This window comes from Dermochelys coriacea, chromosome 11, assembly GCF_009764565.3.
Source record: "Dermochelys coriacea isolate rDerCor1 chromosome 11, rDerCor1.pri.v4, whole genome shotgun sequence".
NCBI lineage: Eukaryota > Metazoa > Chordata > Testudines > Dermochelyidae > Dermochelys > Dermochelys coriacea.
The window spans coordinates 64,837,750-64,856,023 of record NC_050078.2 but is presented as its reverse complement, the minus strand read 5'-3'; the positions used below and the strand labels follow the sequence as shown (position 1 = coordinate 64,856,023).

The following is an 18,274-nucleotide window of genomic DNA, read 5'->3' as shown; positions in this document are numbered from 1 at the left end:
CAAAGTTTGGGCTTGCAGGTCTCCTTTGTTGGGATCATTTGCAGTCGACTTACTTTTGAGTTGTCTGTAAACACTTGAGCGTTGCTCTCCCTCCCGTTCTTCTGTTCCTGAACACGAATGGCCCTTTGCCTCATATTGGCCAGAGAAGCCCTGGCTCTTCCTTTTCCAGACACTCTTACAGAAACTTTTATAATTCTCAGTGCCTAGCAGCAGGGAGACTCTTCTGAGCAGAGTGTTTATTTATACAATAGCTGGTGAGGAGAAACTGAGCAGGTTTTTCTTTAAGGGAATGTATGGTTTGTGAAAGATGGCAGCATAACCGCTCCGGGGCTTGGAGTTGTCATTTATAGTCGCAGGTACAGCATAAGCCAATAGCAGTGCGGATGTCCTCATGCTGCCCCAGCAATGCTGTTTTGGAACTTCATTTTGGCTTGAGGGGGTCATTTAGGAGTGTAAAGACCTATTTATCCGTCGCTTTCTCCAGGATCACCACTGGAGGTCAGATGTGGTGGTAGGTTTTCTGTGGTGTGGACGTTTTGTTTGCTAGGAAATGGAATGAGATCAGCAATGCATTCACAAGGGTCCTCAGCTGGCAAACAACTTTTGGCCATGTTTGAATCGGTGACTAAGCCCCAGTCCTGCAGAAAGAGACACATGAATAACTTTATGCCTGTGAGTAGTGCCATTAAGATCCATGTGACTCCCCAAGTTACGTGCATAAGTGTTTGCCAGATCAGGCTCTTAGGAGGGAAAGTCTCTGTGTCTCATTACAGCTCCCCTGAAAGGGGTTGATTAGAGCTGCTTTGAACATTTTCCTTGAGCAAAAGTGGGCTTTTTTCCTAAACAAACATTTTCTGCAAAAAATGATTTTTTTTTTAACTGAAAGCCCTAAAAAATCAGCTTTTGGTTTTTCATAAAAAACCTGGAACATTTTTTTGGGGAAAAAAAAGGGACCATTCTTCATTTCTTTTGAAATTTTTCACCGAAAATACCATCACTGTTTTCCTTCTAGCTTGGTTGTTATCATCCTGAATGGACTGAGCAGTAATAATCACCACAGAGCTGTACCATGAATCTGCTGCTGCTCTTTTCCTCCTTCTCAGAGAGGGTGTAATAATGATACCTATTATAATCATCAGCAGCAGATCTCAAAGCGCTTCAAACCTTTAATGTATTTATCCTCACAACACCCCTGTGAGGTAGGGCAGAGGGGAAATTAAGGCATGGGGAAGTTAAGTGAATTGCCCAGGGGTCATAGAGGAAGCCTGTGTCAGAGCAGGGAATCAGATCTGGGTCTCAAAGGCCGAGGCTAGTGCTCTAACTATTGGAGCATCCTATAGGAACTCTGCCAGGCGGGGAAGATTCTGTGGGAGTTGAAAGGCAGGTGGTGAGGTGCAAGTGTGTGGGGACCCTGAGAGGAGCAAGATGTTGAAGGTGATTGGTGAAGTGCTTATTGTGACCAATCCGAGAGTAGAGCCCACAGCAGGGCCTAGTGCTTGGAGCACCTACCAGGCAGATTTTAGGTTCCTAATTGTCTTTTGTGTCTTTGAAAATCTATCCCTGAAGCGCTTGCCTCAGAGCTTGTGACACTGAAGCTATCTATGTAGTGGCTGCACCAGGCGCGAGGGGACATTAGGTACAGTATTTTGCATCATGCAGCTAGCACTGCAGGATACAAACTTTGATCTGCTACACCTTAATGTAGATGGGAGGGATGAGACATTACAGCCTTGTCTGACCGAGATGCCAAAATAATCACAATTAAATTTGTAGCCATGAGCTTCTTTGTGGGAATAAAGAGTTGGCTTGGAGATTGACAACAGCAAGTGCGTCTGTATGAGACGCCTCCTGGTGAAGGAGCTGGGTGACTAAGGTTGCTTCTTGTCCGCACTTTACCCGATGTGCCAATGACTTGCATGGAGGGAATGTGGTGTAGAGATTATTGATAATTGCTGGTGTTACAAAACTGGAGAAGGAAGAGAAATCAGTACAAAGAATGAATGCAGTGAAGGTCAACTGAATAAACTAATGACTTGGGGTATGTGCTTACAAATAGCATATGCAACCAAAGGAGGGTAATTGGGCCAGACCCTCACTGGTGTAAATTGACTTTGATGTCAATGGGACTAGAGTTTAGTGACAGAAATAGCCTACCAAATCGGGTCTGTTTGCCTGCTTCTTTGATGCAACACTTCAGGTATCAGTCTTCAGTGTAAAATGGTTATATGATTTAAAAACTCTTGTATGTGGTGACTTTTTGTATTTCTGGGTTTCTACGGCGGTAAAGCTCTCAAAATAATCCAGTTGCTGTCATCCTGGTGGCAGACCAATATTGCTTTGCATTGCCAGGTGGAAGATCTGGGTTCTATTTAAGGTTCTGATCCTGCGAGCTGGGAAATGTACAGAGACATCATGTTTGCTTCTGAAAGAGGAAGGCGTGGAAAGCCTTGTATGAGTTAGAAATGATCCCTGATAAATCAAGTTAATTTCAGAGTGGCTGTCACCTGGGGCTAACTTTTTCCCACGGTTAAGACGTGGATGCTGTAAAAGCAATGGGGAGGATGGTGGAGGGAGTCCGAATATTGGAAGACGGAGCTGGAATAAATTATTTAATTTTTAAATAGCACCTAGCGGTCCCAAGTGAGTTCAAGGCCCCATTGTCGCTAGGCACTGCACACACACGTAGTAAGAGATATGCCCTGATGAGGTTACACTCTAAATAGACAACACAGACAAAAGGCATAAGGGGAAACTGAGGCACAGCATGGTGGCGTGACTTGCCCAAGATCACACAAGGTCAGTGTCATAGCCAGGAAATCGGCTGCCAGTCCCGTGCCCTATCCACTAGACCACACCATTTCTCTAAATCCCTCCCTTCGTCTACTCGCATGGGTGATGCTTCTCACCAGATCTTGACCTCTCCCTCAGATTGGACACCGTTGGGGTAAGAGACGTGAGGCAAGGCAAGTTCAGCAGTGATACTGAGGGTGGGGATACATTGCCAGCCTTGGGGAGTGGGTAGGCGAGGTAGCTGGATTATAGAGATGGGTAGCATGACCTGCTCTGCTGTCTTGTGTATGTGGGAGGCTCTGGAAAGTGAATGGGGATGGAGAATCCAGTAGGAGAGAGTGAGATGGTCACAGACACAGAAGACAAGCCGCCAGGGCAGAAGGGTTATGGAATAGCACTGACAAGCTTGGATGTGCGGCTTAACTGGGCCTCTTCAGACTGAATTATTGGCTGCAAGTGTGGTGGGGAAAATAGTTTATCCCTATGGGACTTTGTGCTCCGGATTTATGGAACTTCACTGAGTTACTGAGATGGAGTTTTGAACTCTTGGGGCCGTGGTAGCTGCTTATAATAAAGTTATGATTTTACATAGCATTTCCAGCTTGGTTTCTAAGACAAAAATTTTCCCCTATGGCTGATACCAAGCTAACAATCCTGATGTGAACCAAACCTGTTTTAAATAGCTTTGTTAGTCGCGTTCATCCCTTTCTTCCTTCCCTTTGAAGCTGAGTCAGGGAATTTATACAAAAGCTGGCTAATGCTTTTTCATTTGATATTCCCATTTCCTTTAGGAACGTGGGATGTACATTTCATGTATCTAATAGCCACTAATAGGTAACCATTTTTGTAGTGTGTGTGCACCTTCTGCCTTTTCCATACCTGTGAATGCGGGTCCTGATGCTGGTCTCCCATACATCTCTCTGTCACTTGAGAATTAATTGGGCCTGAGTTGCTATTACATAGTGACTGCCAGCAGTGCAAAATGCTATTGTTCTGACCTGGAAGCTGTCCACTGGCATAAGTGACTAGATAAGGTGTAGGTCAATGGAGTATAAGGCCTATTGACTTCAGGGGATTTACCCCTGGTTTATACCAGTGTAACTGAGAGCAAAGTCCGACCCCTGATTCAGAAAAATTCCCTGTCGCTGCATTTAGAAAAACAGGGAGAAAATAATTATTTTTAAATCTCTCTGATTGACTAGACAGTTCATTTCACTCTGCATCTTTATATTGAATCATATTCTAGAATAGCTGCCATGTGGACAATTTATTGGAAATGAGCACACACCTGATTTGTAGAAGTGGTTTAAGGAACCTGGTCCTTCGATATTAACGGGTGTGTAACAACAGATAGCATGAATAAAGCTGTACTTTAAAAAACAGGCGTGTATGCTCGTAGACTCATAGACTTTAAAGTCAGAAGGGACCATGGTGATCATTTAGTCTGATCTCCTGCACAGTGCAGGCCACAGAACCTCACCCACTCCTGAAATAGACCCCTCCGCTTTCTTCAAGTTCGATCTGTTTCTCAAAATCTTCGCCTCTTTCATTGGAGGAGTTGGGTATGATTGCATATTTCCATTGCCCCTAGGAACAAGGTGCAGTTGTTTTGAATACGTTATGCACGTTTACCATGACTGAAAATGTGATTAAACCAACTCCCCCAAGAATGGACAAACTTATAATTAGAGGTAGCCTAATTCACCATTCTCAAAGTTGGTTTTGCCTTCCTTGAAGCTAAAGACTGAAAAATAGTGAAAGCTGTGAACACCTGATCTTGCAGCCATAGAAATCATTGTCAAAGCTTCCACTGAGTTCAGTAGTGTAGGATCGGGGCCTTAAAGCATAGCCTTTTGGCCAAGGATTTTCCTTGCAAACATTAATGAATTAAACTTCATGGCACACCAATAAAGTAGGCATTGTACACCTTTTACAGATAAGTAGACTGAAGCACAAAGAGGTTAAATGAGTTGTCTAAGGTCATGCAGAGAATCAGGGGCCAATCTGGGAACAGAATGCAGGAGCTATCTTCTCTGTCTTTGGACAGCACTGCCTAATCTAAAATATACTCAAATAACGCGGATATGAGAAAACACATTTGTTTGTCTTTTAATAGTAGCATTCACTTGGCATGTGAAGGGGCATGCTGCCTGCCTATAAACAGAAACACAAATACAAGCTGCTTGGCAATGAGAAAAAATATCCCAGCTTTGCTTAAACCATTTCTGATCTCCCCTCTTCCAATGCTCGTGGAAATCAGAGATGATTTGAGGTGGTGAGCCACCATATCAGGTGGACACCCAGTGCAAGAAATTTTAATGAGATGTAATACAAAGAAACTACCCAGAGAGAGAAGGTAATCTGAAGAGAGAATTCTTGGCTGCTCCCAGCTGCTGTCTGTTTGTTTTCCCCTTATTTTTCAAGAAATTACAGTTCAAAAAAGCATGAACCCAGATGTGGGTTATTTACTGTGATTATCTCCCTTTTTACTGTGCCTCAATTTAATTTCCCTGGTTTTGGGGGGGGGGGGAGGAGGGAGAAGAGAAATGCTGTTTCTATTTATGTGGTGGAGAGAAAGATGGCAGCACTCAGTGGATGGGTATTATCTGGCTTATTGTGCATCAAGAAGATGAAGGAGCAGAGGAGGATGAAGGGAGGGACACCTTCTAATACAGCCCATCTATCCAGCATCCATTGCCCTGACCCGAACAGTATGAATTTGAATTTTAATCAAACTGGCTGATGTTTTTGTCCCAGTTAAAGTGGAAGCGGGTGAAGCCAATTCATAGAAGCTTGAAGGAAGTAGAGAGGGAATGCCTAGCGAAAGAGAGAGAGCCTTTCTGTCACTCACCAAAAGACAAGCACATTTCTGGGTAGCTGAACGAGGCCTGGAGGTAGGGAGTGGTTATGAGTTTGTCTTATTATGGAAGAAGCTTAAACTGTCGTCTGTACTTTGGAAGCAGAGAGAGTGAGTGAGATTGCTGTTGGGTCTGCAGCAGGACCACCTCTTTTATTGGATTAACCGAGAAGGAAGATGACTGTAGAATGTGTACCCATTATCTGCACTACAAAGGGATTAGTGTGGGTTTCAAAGAAATTAATGGCTTTTGAGTTAGCACAGAAATACTAATGAATGTCAGGGCCAGAGATGTAAGGCAAACAGAATTGGTTTCTCCCCTCCTCCCCCTCCCTTTGCATTTGGGGTCTGAGTTTAATTTTTCTCTGCAATTTTATGATTTAGATCTATGGTTTTCCCTTTTAGCTGAAATACTCTGTAGTAGGTTGTCCATTTGCAGGGAGTACTTAAATTTGTGTGTTTACATCCATATCAGACAGGATAATGCTTAAATCAGTGAAATAGTTGAAAACAGCTGCACAGAAAGTCTGTCTACACTGGGAAAACTTATCATGTTAAAAACATGTTAATTAACATGATGTTAAACACAGTTTTGTCCTTAGTGTTTGTCAGGAGAGTGGTCGATTTAGGACGTGATAGCTAAGCCCATCCTAAACGTGACCTTTTTCCTGGTGTAAAGGTAGGGTAGCCCCCTGAGCTTGATTTTGTTGTTGTTGCTGGTTCAGTTTAGCCCAGGTTTCTGTGACTATACTAGGGAAAAGGTCAAGTATTCGCGAAATCCTGGTCTATGTTACGAAGTTTGGTCAACCTAACTACATATCTTAGCGAAATGAAAAATATAGTGCCCCGTGTGATATAGTTTAGGCCAACCTAATCCCCAGTGTAGACACCGCTAGGAATTCTTCTGTCAACCTAGCTACTGCCTCTCAAAGGTGGATTTACTATGGCAACAGAAGGGATTCTTCTGTTGCTGTCGTAAGCATCTCCACTACAGCAGCTCAGCATTTCTAATGTAGACAGAACCTAAGTCTGACCTTAATTTGACCACTTTTCTTAGTCCAAACCCTTGGGTATGTCTTCCCTGCAGCATTAATTTGCGCTCTTACTCGGGTGTTCCCTTAACGTTCCTCGTATCCACACACACAACCCTCTGACCCATGCTGTCTGGTGCTTTCAACCCAAGTTAGCAGCCCAGGTGGGGCTATAGGATAGAGTCTGGATTCTGCTTACACTCGGGCAGGTAACCCACCCCACCCACTGTGCAGTGAGGATACAGGCTAAGCCACTTGAGTGCTCATAACTCTTCAGTGTCTTCCCACAATTCCCCCTGCTGCACCCCAAAGGATAGACAAGTTCTCCCACAGTTCACTGGGAAAGAAGCAGAGAGAGTAGTGTGTTTCTCAATACTTAAACTGCGTGGGAGGTTCTAGATCAAGGATCTGCAACCTTTGGCACGCAGCCCGTCAGGGAAATCCACTGGCAGGCCAGGCCGGTTTGTTTATCTGCAACATCCGCAGGTTCAGCCAATTGCAGCTTCCGCTGGCTGCGGTTCGCCTCTCCAGGCCAATGCGGGCTGCAGAAAGCGGTGTGGGCCAAGGGATGTGCTGGCCACCACTTCCTACAGCCCCCATTGGTCTGGAGCGGCGAACCACAGCCAGTGGGAGCTGCGATCGGCTGAACCTGCAGACACTGCAGGTAAACAAACCGTCCCAGCCCGCCAGCGGATTTCCCTGAGGGGCCATGTGCCAAAGGTTGTCGATCCCTGTTCTAGATGGTAGGATGTATGTTATGTTCATAGATAGAGCCTCTTTAGAAAGAACCTCTAGAAAATATTATACAGCTGAGCCTGGCCACTTTTTTTAATATGATTTAGCATTTTAGGGTTTCCATTTTTGCTATACCATGGGAGGCAATGTGGCCTAGTGGATAGGGCACTTGACCGAGGCTCAGGAGACATGGGCTTTATTCCCAGCTCTGCCACTGACCTGCTGGGTGAGTGGGCAAGTCACCTCACCTTTTCTGTGCCTCCAGTTCTCATCTGTAAAATGAGGCGGAATGATACTGAGGCCCCTTAGTAAAGCGCTTTGAGATCCACAACTGAAAAGAGCTGCAGGAAAGCTGGGTATTACTATGTTTATCATTTCATCTCAATCCTAATCTGCAGTTGGCTGCTTGGATGTGTCAAGCTCTGCTTCTCCTGCATCATATGTCCCTGTTGAAAATATTTATTTGGGCCAAGACTGTCCCAGTCATACCAGTTCCCCTTAGAAATATCATAATACTTCATTTGGTGTGCCCAGGAATATTGGGCAATTGCTGTGAATGACTATAGAGTGAATGACTATAGAGTGAATTGTTGGGAAATAATTAAGTAATTGTCTTGTTTGGTTTCTTCCAGAACACAAGCTGACATTCCCAAATATTCTGAAGAAGGGATACCTAGAAATTAGAAAGGACCATGACAGCTGCTGGCAGCCCTGTTATGCAGAGCTCACTCCATACAAACTGTACCTTTATTACCTTCACAGTAGTGGCAACCAGAATTTTCCTACCATGTATCTGCTTTCATATTTCCAAAGCGTCACTGTCACAGGCAGCACTGAAACAAAGATGGTGGATGCCGTTCTGTCGGATAACTCCCAGCTGCAGCTGAAGGCAGAGTCGCCGTGGGAGACTTTGGACTGGGGGAAGAAACTTTGGGAGGTGGGGCATTCCTCTGCGCCATCGTTCATGAGGCAGCAGGAAGACCTAGAGGACTCTCAAAAGCTGGACAACAACAGGGACCTTCCCCAGATTCATGGCTTACAAAAGAAGCCTGCTGAGCTTTTCCAGTGTACAGCTGTGAGCCAAAATACAAGGGAGTACCAAAACATTCTCAGGTCAGGGACTCTTTATAGGTTGACGATCCAGAATAACTGGAAAGCGTTTACTTTTGTATTAAGCAGATCTTGTCTCATGGCATTTCAGCCCGGGAGTCTCGATGAAGACCCTCTCCTGAGCTATAACATTGACGTGTGTCTGACTGTCCAGACAGATATTCTGGATGACTGTGACTCTTGCTTTCAGGTCATTTTCCCTCAAGATGTCCTCCGGCTGCGTGCAGAGACACGTCAGAGAGCACAGGAGTGGATGGAGGCCCTGAAATCTGCAGCCAACGCAGCCAGAAGTTTAGGTCCAAACCTGCAGGTTACTCTCAGAAACAAAGCCAGAGATCAGCCTCTGGGGAAGGACTTTAGGCAGAGCAAGCGCCAGTCTGTGACCACCAGCTTTCTGAGCATTCTGACCACGTTGTCTTTAGAAAGAGGACTCACGGCCCAGAGCTTCAAGTGTGCAGGTAAGCGACTTCATTGCAGTGGCTTTGCGCTCACAGGCTGCTACTCTGAAATCTGATACTCTATGTTGGATAAAATAGCAACTGCTTGTAAGTCCTTGTAAGGATTCATGCACATTTGTCCAAGAAATGGGCACTCATTTTCCATCCCTGTAACGCCACAGGCTGTGAAGGCATCAGATCTGGCTGGATTTGGCCTGGTTAGCAGCCGAGTGGGGCATGTCTGAGTGAAACAGAAGGCGTTGTAAGGAGTGGTGCTGTAGGTGGCACTCTTCTCTCTGAGTCACAACAGTTTACAGTGACACAGAAACTGTAAGAACATCTCCTATCATATTAGGTTTTGTAAACCCCTTTTTAAATTAATCTTCAGCATGTGGATAGATTGTTCTCTTTGGTTTTTTTTACTGTGCGCGTGTACAGTGCCTAGCCCAATAAAATGGGGTAGGTTTCTGATGGCGCTAATGTAATAGAAATAATGCTGAAGCTAAATTCTGGAGTTAAGGTGCCCCTTTAATGACAAGAAAGGCATTATTTTAATGGCAATAAGGCATGAAGGCACAACACTCTGTAATGTGATGTCATGCAATCTCTGATCCTAAGCAGGTTTGGGTAGGTGTTGGATGGGGGATCTCAAAAGCACGCTGAGGGGCTGCAGGAAGCGGTGATGATAGATAATGCTTTTCCCTCTGAGTCACCCAACGTGTGAGGTGAAAGGTGTAAACTTCTAGGTGTAAAGTTCAGGTCTTTTACCACTTATGGTTATTAAGAATCCTACAGCATTTTTGTAAGAGTACGGTGTCAAGCCATTGTCTGGGACCAATTCCACTTTGAGTAACCATATTCTGCCTACCTAAGATTTACCCGTTAGCCTCAGCTGAATACACAAATATTATTCACTTCCTCTTCCAAGTTGTGCTGTGTTACTGTGAGGTTGCTGTTGCATTTCATTGGAGGTTTTAGGGAAGAAGTCTTGCCTAGTGGTTAGAGCACAAGACTGGAAGTCAGAAATTCTGCATTCTCGTTCTGACTCTGCCACTGACTCATACCGCATCATGAGGTGACTAGCAGAGACCTAAATTTTCAAAAGTGACTCTGATTTGGGGTGCATTAGGTTTTGGGTGTCTACTTCTAATATACCATAAAGGAGTCTGATTTACAGAAAGTGCTGAGAATGCCCCCCCAATCAACAGGCCCCTTTAAAATGTCTCAAGTTGGGCACCTAACAATGGAGGCACCCAAAATCACTAGTCACATCTAGTCACTTTAGAAAATTTAGGTCTGTTAGTCTCTCTGTGCATGTTCCCCCATCTGTAAAATGGGGATAAGAAATCCTACCAGACACAGATGGATTATGGGGATCAATTAATTGATATTTGTAAAGCAATTTTGAGAGCCTAAGGTTCTGGGCACTACAAAAGTGCCTGAGTAACCAGACCAGTATGTATGCGTACAATTGGAACTGCTCAAGGGGACTTTGTCAAGGGCCCTTTCTATTAGCAGCTACTAGAGCTCCTCCTATAACTCAAGTGATAGGGACCTGTGTTTTAGGACCAAGAGGATCTGAGTTCTATGCAGCCCACAAATGTTGAACTTGCAGACTGTTTAATTTTTTCATTGCTGTATCTTCTCTGAGTCTTTCCTTTCTGTAGAAGTTCAAGTTCAGCTCTTGGGCTTCAGGAGGAGACTCCCTGTTTGCTTGGATTATCGCATCCTTCCTTCAGATACTGTCACCTGTCTGTGTGTGTTCTAGGCCTGAGATCTAGATGTGTGCTTATCTGCTTTTTTCCTTCCCTGGAAGTGGATTTAATGTCACAGCCTCAAGCATCCATGTTTGTTTTGTTTGATTAATCGCAACCTTCATTCATTTCAGAACTGACTAGTTCAAGGCCAGGGTACAATTTAATTGGTGCTTTTGAAATTCCTTCTACCTACATCTTTAGAGACCTAAATACCTTAAAAATCTGGCCCTAAGTCTCCCTGTGCCTCAGTTCCCCATCTGTAAAATGGTGACAATAGCCTTTCCCTACCTCATGTGTGTTGAGAGGATGAATACATTATGGATAGTGAGGCACTCGGGCCCAGATCCTCAGAGGTATTTAGGCTTCCATCTTCTGTTGAAATCAGTGGAAGTTAGGAACCTAAATAACTTGGAGGTGCTGGGCCTACAGTGATGGGAGCCATACAAGGACCTGAGAGAGATCTGTCTAATCTGTTAGCCGTATGCAGTGCTTTTGTAGCTGTGTCGATCCCAGGGTAATAGAGAGAGAAGGTGGGTGAGGTAATACCTTTTATTGGACCAACTGCTGTTGGTGGGAGAGGCAAACTTTCGCGCTAACATGGAGCTGGAGAAGAGCTCTGTGTAAGCTCGAAAACTTGTTTCTCTCAGCAGCAGAAGCTGGTCCAGTAAAAGATATGACCTAACCTACCTTGTCTCTCTAATCTGTTACCTAGCAGTCAGGGTTTATTAAACTCCAGTGAAGGCAAAGTCAGTGGTCTCATTTTAAGATATTTTCAGGGTTTCCTTCTTCATTTTCTTCCTTTCTTCTTAATTCTCTTCACTTAAAAAAAATTCAGTAAAGAAACGCTCTCTCCTTCAGTGCTACCAGTTCACTGCTGCCCTGCTTCCAAGAAAGCTAATGAGCATGTTGCCAGCGACCTCAGCAGGAGTGGAATCAGGCCATGGGAGAGCAACAAATAACCCGTCGTCTTTAATCTGAGAAGTATTTTGGGTATTCTGGATTTTATCCTCTGGGAGCAGCCTTTTCTGTGGGAAAGGATGGATTTCCTCTCTGAAACATGCTACATTGCATCTCAAGTCACTCAGACTTTCCCCACAGAAATAAAGCACTCTGACCTTGCTGGGGCATGAGTGCTGTTTTTAAGTTGCGTTCTGATTTTTAAAAAGCCACGTGCAACTTTCATGATGCTCCGAGGCCAGGTCTGCACTACAGTCCTGTCTTGGTGTAACTACATTGCTCAGGGGTGTGGAAAAACTCACCCTGAATGACATTGTTATACCAACCTAACCTCCCCTCCGTGTAGACCAGGGATCTCAAACTGAAATCACCACGAGGGCCGCATGAGGACTAGTACATTGGCTCAAGGGCCGCATCACTGACACCTTTTCATATAAAGATACAAAAGCCCACCCTCCGCCCCCACTCCACCCCTTCCATGAGGCCACGCCCATACCCTGCCTCTTCTCACCCTTCCCCACCTCCATTCCAACCCCTTCCCCAAAGTCCCCACCACAACTCCGCCCCTTCCCTGCCCCTATTCCAACCCCTTTCCCAAAGCCTCGCCCCTACCTCACCTCCTCCCCTGAGCGCATGGCTCCCTGCTCCTCCCCCCTCCCTCCTGGAAAGTGCTAAGTGCCGCCAAAGAGCTGTTTGGCGGCAGGAAGCACCTGGAGGTAGACAGTGGAGCAGGGACACAGCATGCTGGGGGGAAGGGAGAGTGGCGGGTGAGGGAGCTTGGTGGCTGCAGGAAATAACTCTTGTGGGGGGCGGGGGCGTGGAGAGCTTGGTGGGCCACAGCAAATAGAGCCGCGTGTTTGAGACCCCTGGTGTAGACAGTGCTATGGTGAGAGGAGAGCTTCTCCGGACAACATTGCTACTGCCTCTCAGGGAGGTGGATTAACTACACCGATGGGACAATGTCTCCTGTTGGCGTAGGTAGTGTCTTCACTAAAACACTATAGCTGCACCGGTACAACTGTATCGGAAGAAGAGCCCTGATGCTTACTTGTTAGACATTTTCTGTGCTCCCCTGATTTTTCAGAGGTGATGAGCAAGCATAGCTCCCACGGTAGGATTTATGGGCACTCAGCATCTCTGAGACTGAGAATCAGGTGACTGGGCATAATTTTAACTTGAATGTCAATATATCCATACACAACATCCAGTTTTAGAGAATTGTTTATGTCCACAGTGCTGTCTTTTTTCATTGTGGGCTGTGCCTGTCCTGGAGAGTCGATTTGGGGCCTCTAGCTGCCACCAAAATACAAATAAATAATAATAATTAATCATAACTGGGAAAATTCCATCCTGTTTGCTTCAGAGAGAAAAAGTTTGTGCCAAGGAGACTTTGGGGAATAAGGAGTCTTGAAGATCTCCATTGCTATACAGGCGGTTTCTGCTGTTTTACTTCGTAGGCTGCTGTTTAATCTAACAGGACTGCTGTCTGTAATTACATCTTGTAGGCATTAAGAGCTTTCCCTCTCTACCCTGCCTCCTACCCCGGCTGCTGGGAGGGGTAAGCTTGGAAGGTGGGGGGGGTGGGAGTTTTGCTGTGAATTCTTCAGCCATTTAGTGCAAATTCCTGTAATTACCGTCATTGTGTCGTGTCTGAATGGCACATAATACAGCAGAAGCCTTTCCTAATTGAGACCTTACAGGAGGTACAAATCCCTTCTTTGTTCAGCCTGCCAAATTAGTGCCGGAAAGTGGCAGGGTCCGAGTGGGAATCAAAGGCGAGCAACACAAAGATGGAACTTAAGGCTACAGTAATAACCCTCTCTTGTCCTGCAGAAAAAAAAGTAATGAAGTGAAAAATGAAGTTTTTTTGTTATAAATTCCCTTGACATGACAGCACCTCGGGGCTGCTTTATTTATTTAGTAAAAGTGATTAAACAGTAATACAACAGGGCAGTCCATTGTCTACCATGCTACCGCCCACCCTACAGACCCCTGCTGCCTTGGCTAATTGATTGACAATGAACCTCTGATAAAGAAGTTTGTTGGGAGGTTTGATGGGGTTCCCCCTCTCCCCCTGCACTTCTTTCTTTGTTTGGAGTTTCTTTTTGTTTGAATTGCACTCCACGTTCCCCCCTCTCCCCGTTCCTTTTAAAAGCTTTTCAGGGACAGCTCCCAGACAAACAGCTGACACTCACAAGCAGGTAGAGAAGAATGAAAATCTCTGTGCCTAGCTTTTGACAGGTTTATCTTGGGAGCTGACTAGCACTTTCCAACCATCGATATAAGCCAGGGCAGCAGTGTCAGACATAGCCACGGGGTGGAGGGGAAAGGGGGGACAGATTGTTGATGTGCTGGGGTGAGAAGAGTAGTTTAAAAATACAGTTTTCCTTTGGTGGGAACTGATGCCTTAGCTTGGTCTGTGCATTGCCCCACACTGATGCCTTAGCTTGGTCTGTGCATTGCCCCACACTGGTTTCTCCCTCTTACAGTGGGGCAGGCCATTCCATTTCTCACACTGTTTTTTCAAGATAGGGAGCTAATATTTAGGCTGTTTGATTAAAAGGATCAGGAGGGAGTGGAGATTTTTAAGACTGCATATATTTTATTTGCTTTGTTGTGTGTACTCATTTTTGGCTCAGAAGATAAATATTTTCTGGAGAGAAGGTGGGATAAGCTGCATATTCCTTTTGCCCCAAAAAGTCAGCCTCTCCTCGGTCTCTAATTAATGAGCCCCATGACTCTATTCTTATAAGCGAGGAGCCGGATCCTGCACTGTGATTCCCTAGCACAAATGCCCACACTTGTGGTGAATATGTGGAACTCCGTACACGTGTAGGGTTTCGTGCTAGATGATCACATGGGTTCAGAGGCCTGAGGCACTGATCCTACAAACACTTAAGCACATGCATAATTTAACTCAGGGGGGACAGCTGCATGTGCATAAAATTAAACACCTGCTTAAGTGCTTTGCCAGGTGGAGTCCAGGCTAGTAAATGTCAAGCTTCATGGTTTGGCTTTTAATGTGCAGATATGGGAAAAGTTTACACAATCACAAGGTCCTTTTCCATTAATGGGTTGTATCACAGATAGATCCACTATTTAGTTACTTCATTTGGATACAGGTAAAATCCCTGAATCAGATTAGGAATATAGGATTTGCCAGCCTGGATCAAAGCATGTGTCCATCAAGTCCGGTGTCCTGCATCTGGCAGTGGCTAGTAGCTTATTCTCCAGAGGAAAGTGTAGCTACCCCAGTCCCTGCAGTAAAGCACCCAGCTGTTTGTTCAACCCTGTGGGGTCAAGGGGAAAGGAAGGAGCTTCTCCCATAGACCTAAGGGGATCAGATTACACATGGGGCTCCTAGCCCTTTTTTTGTCGTGCCCCCAGTTTTGAAATAGACTCTGGTGAGATGAGCGGCCTTTTCCCCTGGTCTCCTTGCACTGTGCTCTGGCATAGTTACTAGTCTCTTTCTTCTTTGTGGGCGGGGGTCTTTTTCCCCGCTTCATCTTTTTCTTTTTTACAAAATTAATTAGATTAATAAAAGGAAACACATGCAGCTCGAACTGCCAGTCCTAATGAATATGTGTCTTCCATCCTGATGCGAAATGTGCTCAGTCTCTTTATTGTTGTAGCTTTCTATTTTCCATCCTTGCTTTTTTTTTTTTCTTCCACCGTTCTCTTTCCTGCTGTGCCAGGTGACTCCGATTCATTGTTCCCACACTTGCCAGAAAGATACACGCTGCTGCTGGGGCTCCATAGACTTGGCTGCATGTGCTCTTTCTGCTAAGGTGAATGTCATGAGAGCAGAGAGGCAAGGGTTGGGCCAGCAAGCCTGCAGCTCTGTATGCATGAGCTGCTCCTGTGAGCAGCTGTGCTCCTGCCTGCAGTAGAGGCCACACAGGAGCAACAGGTGGAAGGCTGGTGGCTTTCAAGCAGGCATTTTACTCATGGCTATGCTGTGATCACATTTCCACTGGTCAGGGGGATCTGGCAGAGCAGAAAAGAGGTCCTGCAGTTCTTTCTGCTAGCTAGAGCTAGTTTGGAGCTCACCCCCGTTTTGGAAAATGCTGATTTTTGTCTTGCAGAATGAAATATGTTTACCCTTAATTTCCCTGCAAACCAGCAAATATTATTATTGTTCACAAAACTATCCAGCTACAGTACTGACTTGATCTGACTTTCATCAAAACAATGGCTAGTGGACAGCTAGAGGTGCCCATCCTTTGAATTCAGCAGATGCTTCGTAAGTTGTTGTTATGTCCTAGAAATTCAGTAGCACCTATCTACTGAATTAAAAATCTTACAGGCCAAATTTCAATAAGCTGTTTGTGTGATACTATTATATCAGAAGGTCCTTTTAAAGACCTTCAGCCCTGGGTTATTGCAATTTCATTAATTCCACCCAGCAGCCCCTCAATCTTATCTATCTAAGGCATCTGCCATTGTGATGTCTAATTTATGTTTTATTTAGCGTAACCTCAGTTGATCTAATTTCTCTGTCTTTCCATGATTCCAGGGATTTTTCCTCCTCCCCTTCTTCTGAGTCTCTATAACACTCCCTCTGAGAGTGTGTGTTGCATTAAAAGACTGCATTTGTAATGGTGCATTATAAACCACTGTTTCTCATGGGTGTATAGCTGCCCTTTCAGAGTCCATGGAAATCAATAGAAAAACTTTCATTGAGTTCAGTGGAAGTGGGGTTGGGACCTTTAGGGCTTGGTCCTGCATTTCTTGTACTCATGTAAAAACTCCACTGGCCCTGTCTAGACTAGAATTTGGAAGGTGTTAGCTACACCTATTCTGGACAAAACATTGACTTCTGTGGGTTTTTCCAAGAAAAGGACTACCAGATGGGATTCTGAATTGGCTTGCAGGCGAAAGCTCAATTTGTCACATTCTCAGATGGATACAGGAGTAATTTTGCCTTGGTGTACGATTAGATCTTTTTGGATTTATCCTGGCCCCCTGGTGGAGCCCCTCTGAGGTGAATGTGAATATTTAGAAACACGATGAGGCTACTGGTCATCAGTGCACTAGCAGTTTGAATGCTGCTATTTGGGAAGATCACACAGGACGTATCACATAATATCTCTCCTGCGGTGTTGATTGGCTAAGCGTGCCACATGTAACGAGAGGTGACGGCAGAAGCCATTTTCCTTTGGTTTCTAGAGGCAGGGTGTGTTTGTTCAGCTGAGCTGTCTGATCCAAGTCTAAGATGAACAGTGATTGTAAAACAGACATCCGATTCAATCTGCTCTCTTTGTCATCTGCTACATGTGTGCAGAATCATCTCTTTATTCTTCTGACAAAAATAAGTTTTTACTCCTGTTATCCACAGTACTGGGAGGATGAGCTGGATTCTGTTCTGAGGTGAGCATCACAAACAGAATTATTATCTAAGTTCCCATTGCAGGGCCACAGTTTGCCCTCTGTTACGCCTTTGCAACCTCAGGAGTGTGACTGAGATTGCATTGAGAAAGGAGGACTTGTGGCACCTTAGAGACTAACAAATTTATTTGAGCATAAGCTTTCGTGAGCTACAGCTCACTTCATCGGATGTAGCTCACGAAGGCTTATGCTCAAATAAATTTGTTAGTCTCTATGGTGCCACAAGTCCTCCTTTTGTTTTTGCAGATACAGACTAACACGGCTGCTATTCTGAAACCTGAGATTGCATTGCATTTCTAAGCCCTTTGGAGCCATTACAAACACCGTAACATAACGATCATAGCTCACTTAATGTAGTTTTGTGTCCATTTATCTTATGGACCCAGTTTGTGTGTGACTAGAGTGCTGCTGGAGCATATGAGATGCATCTATTGTGGATGTTGTTGTGTCTGACCAGGCAAATGCCAAAAGCAGTGTCTGAGAGACATGGTGTGTGAGGCAATATCTTTTATTGGACCACCTTCTGCTGGCGAAAGAGACAAGCTTCTAAGCCTATACAGAGCACTTCAGCCAGACCTGAAGAAGAGCTGCATGTAAGTTCAAAAGCTTGTCTCTTTCACCGACAGAGGTGGTCTAATAAAAGATATTACCTAACCCACCTTATGTCTCTATATCCTGGGACCAACACAGCTACAACAGCACTGCAAAAGTAGCATCTGTAAACTTCCTATTCCCACACACATTGTGGTAGGAAAGGCATTGTCAGGAAAACAGTTAAGGAACCGCAACAGAAAACTGAACGATGTAGAGAGAGCTTCTGAGCCTCAGGGGTTACATTTTCCAAACAAGTAATTTTATGAGATATGACTTTATTCTGTCAGGCTGAGAAATCGGGATAGTCCATCACTCACATTGCTAAGAACATAGAAAGTTAAGGAAACCCACTGCTCATGAAGACTGGAAGGTGATAACTTGAGGTGGCCATATCAGACTCTGTGCCATTTTCCTTTTCTCTCCTTTACGCTGTTTCTAAATGAATCAACTTCTGACTCCATGTCATGGATGTGACAAGATCGCAGAGTCTCGTTCTTCAGACACTAAGCAGGGCACTTGATGAAAAGAAGGAAAACTGGTTCTATCAAAAGCTAGACTGCCCCTTTCTGCTTCGCTACAGAGCTCTTTCAGCCCCTGCGTGCTAGCAGGTTAAAAAAA

At 44.9% G+C, this 18,274-nt stretch overlaps 1 protein-coding gene across 3 annotated transcripts in view; it reads left to right on the top strand.

Annotated features, from left to right (window-relative positions):
- PLEKHM3 (pleckstrin homology domain containing M3) overlaps nt 1-18,274 on the top strand; it is a 137,758-nt gene that overhangs the window by 22,840 nt on the left and 96,644 nt on the right. For all 3 annotated transcript variants that reach the window (XM_043505656.1, XM_038422576.2, XM_043505654.1), the window contains one exon: nt 8,046-8,981. In XM_043505656.1, the coding sequence (XP_043361591.1) occupies nt 8,046-8,981 (936 nt within the window). The remainder of the gene's footprint in view (nt 1-8,045; nt 8,982-18,274) is intronic.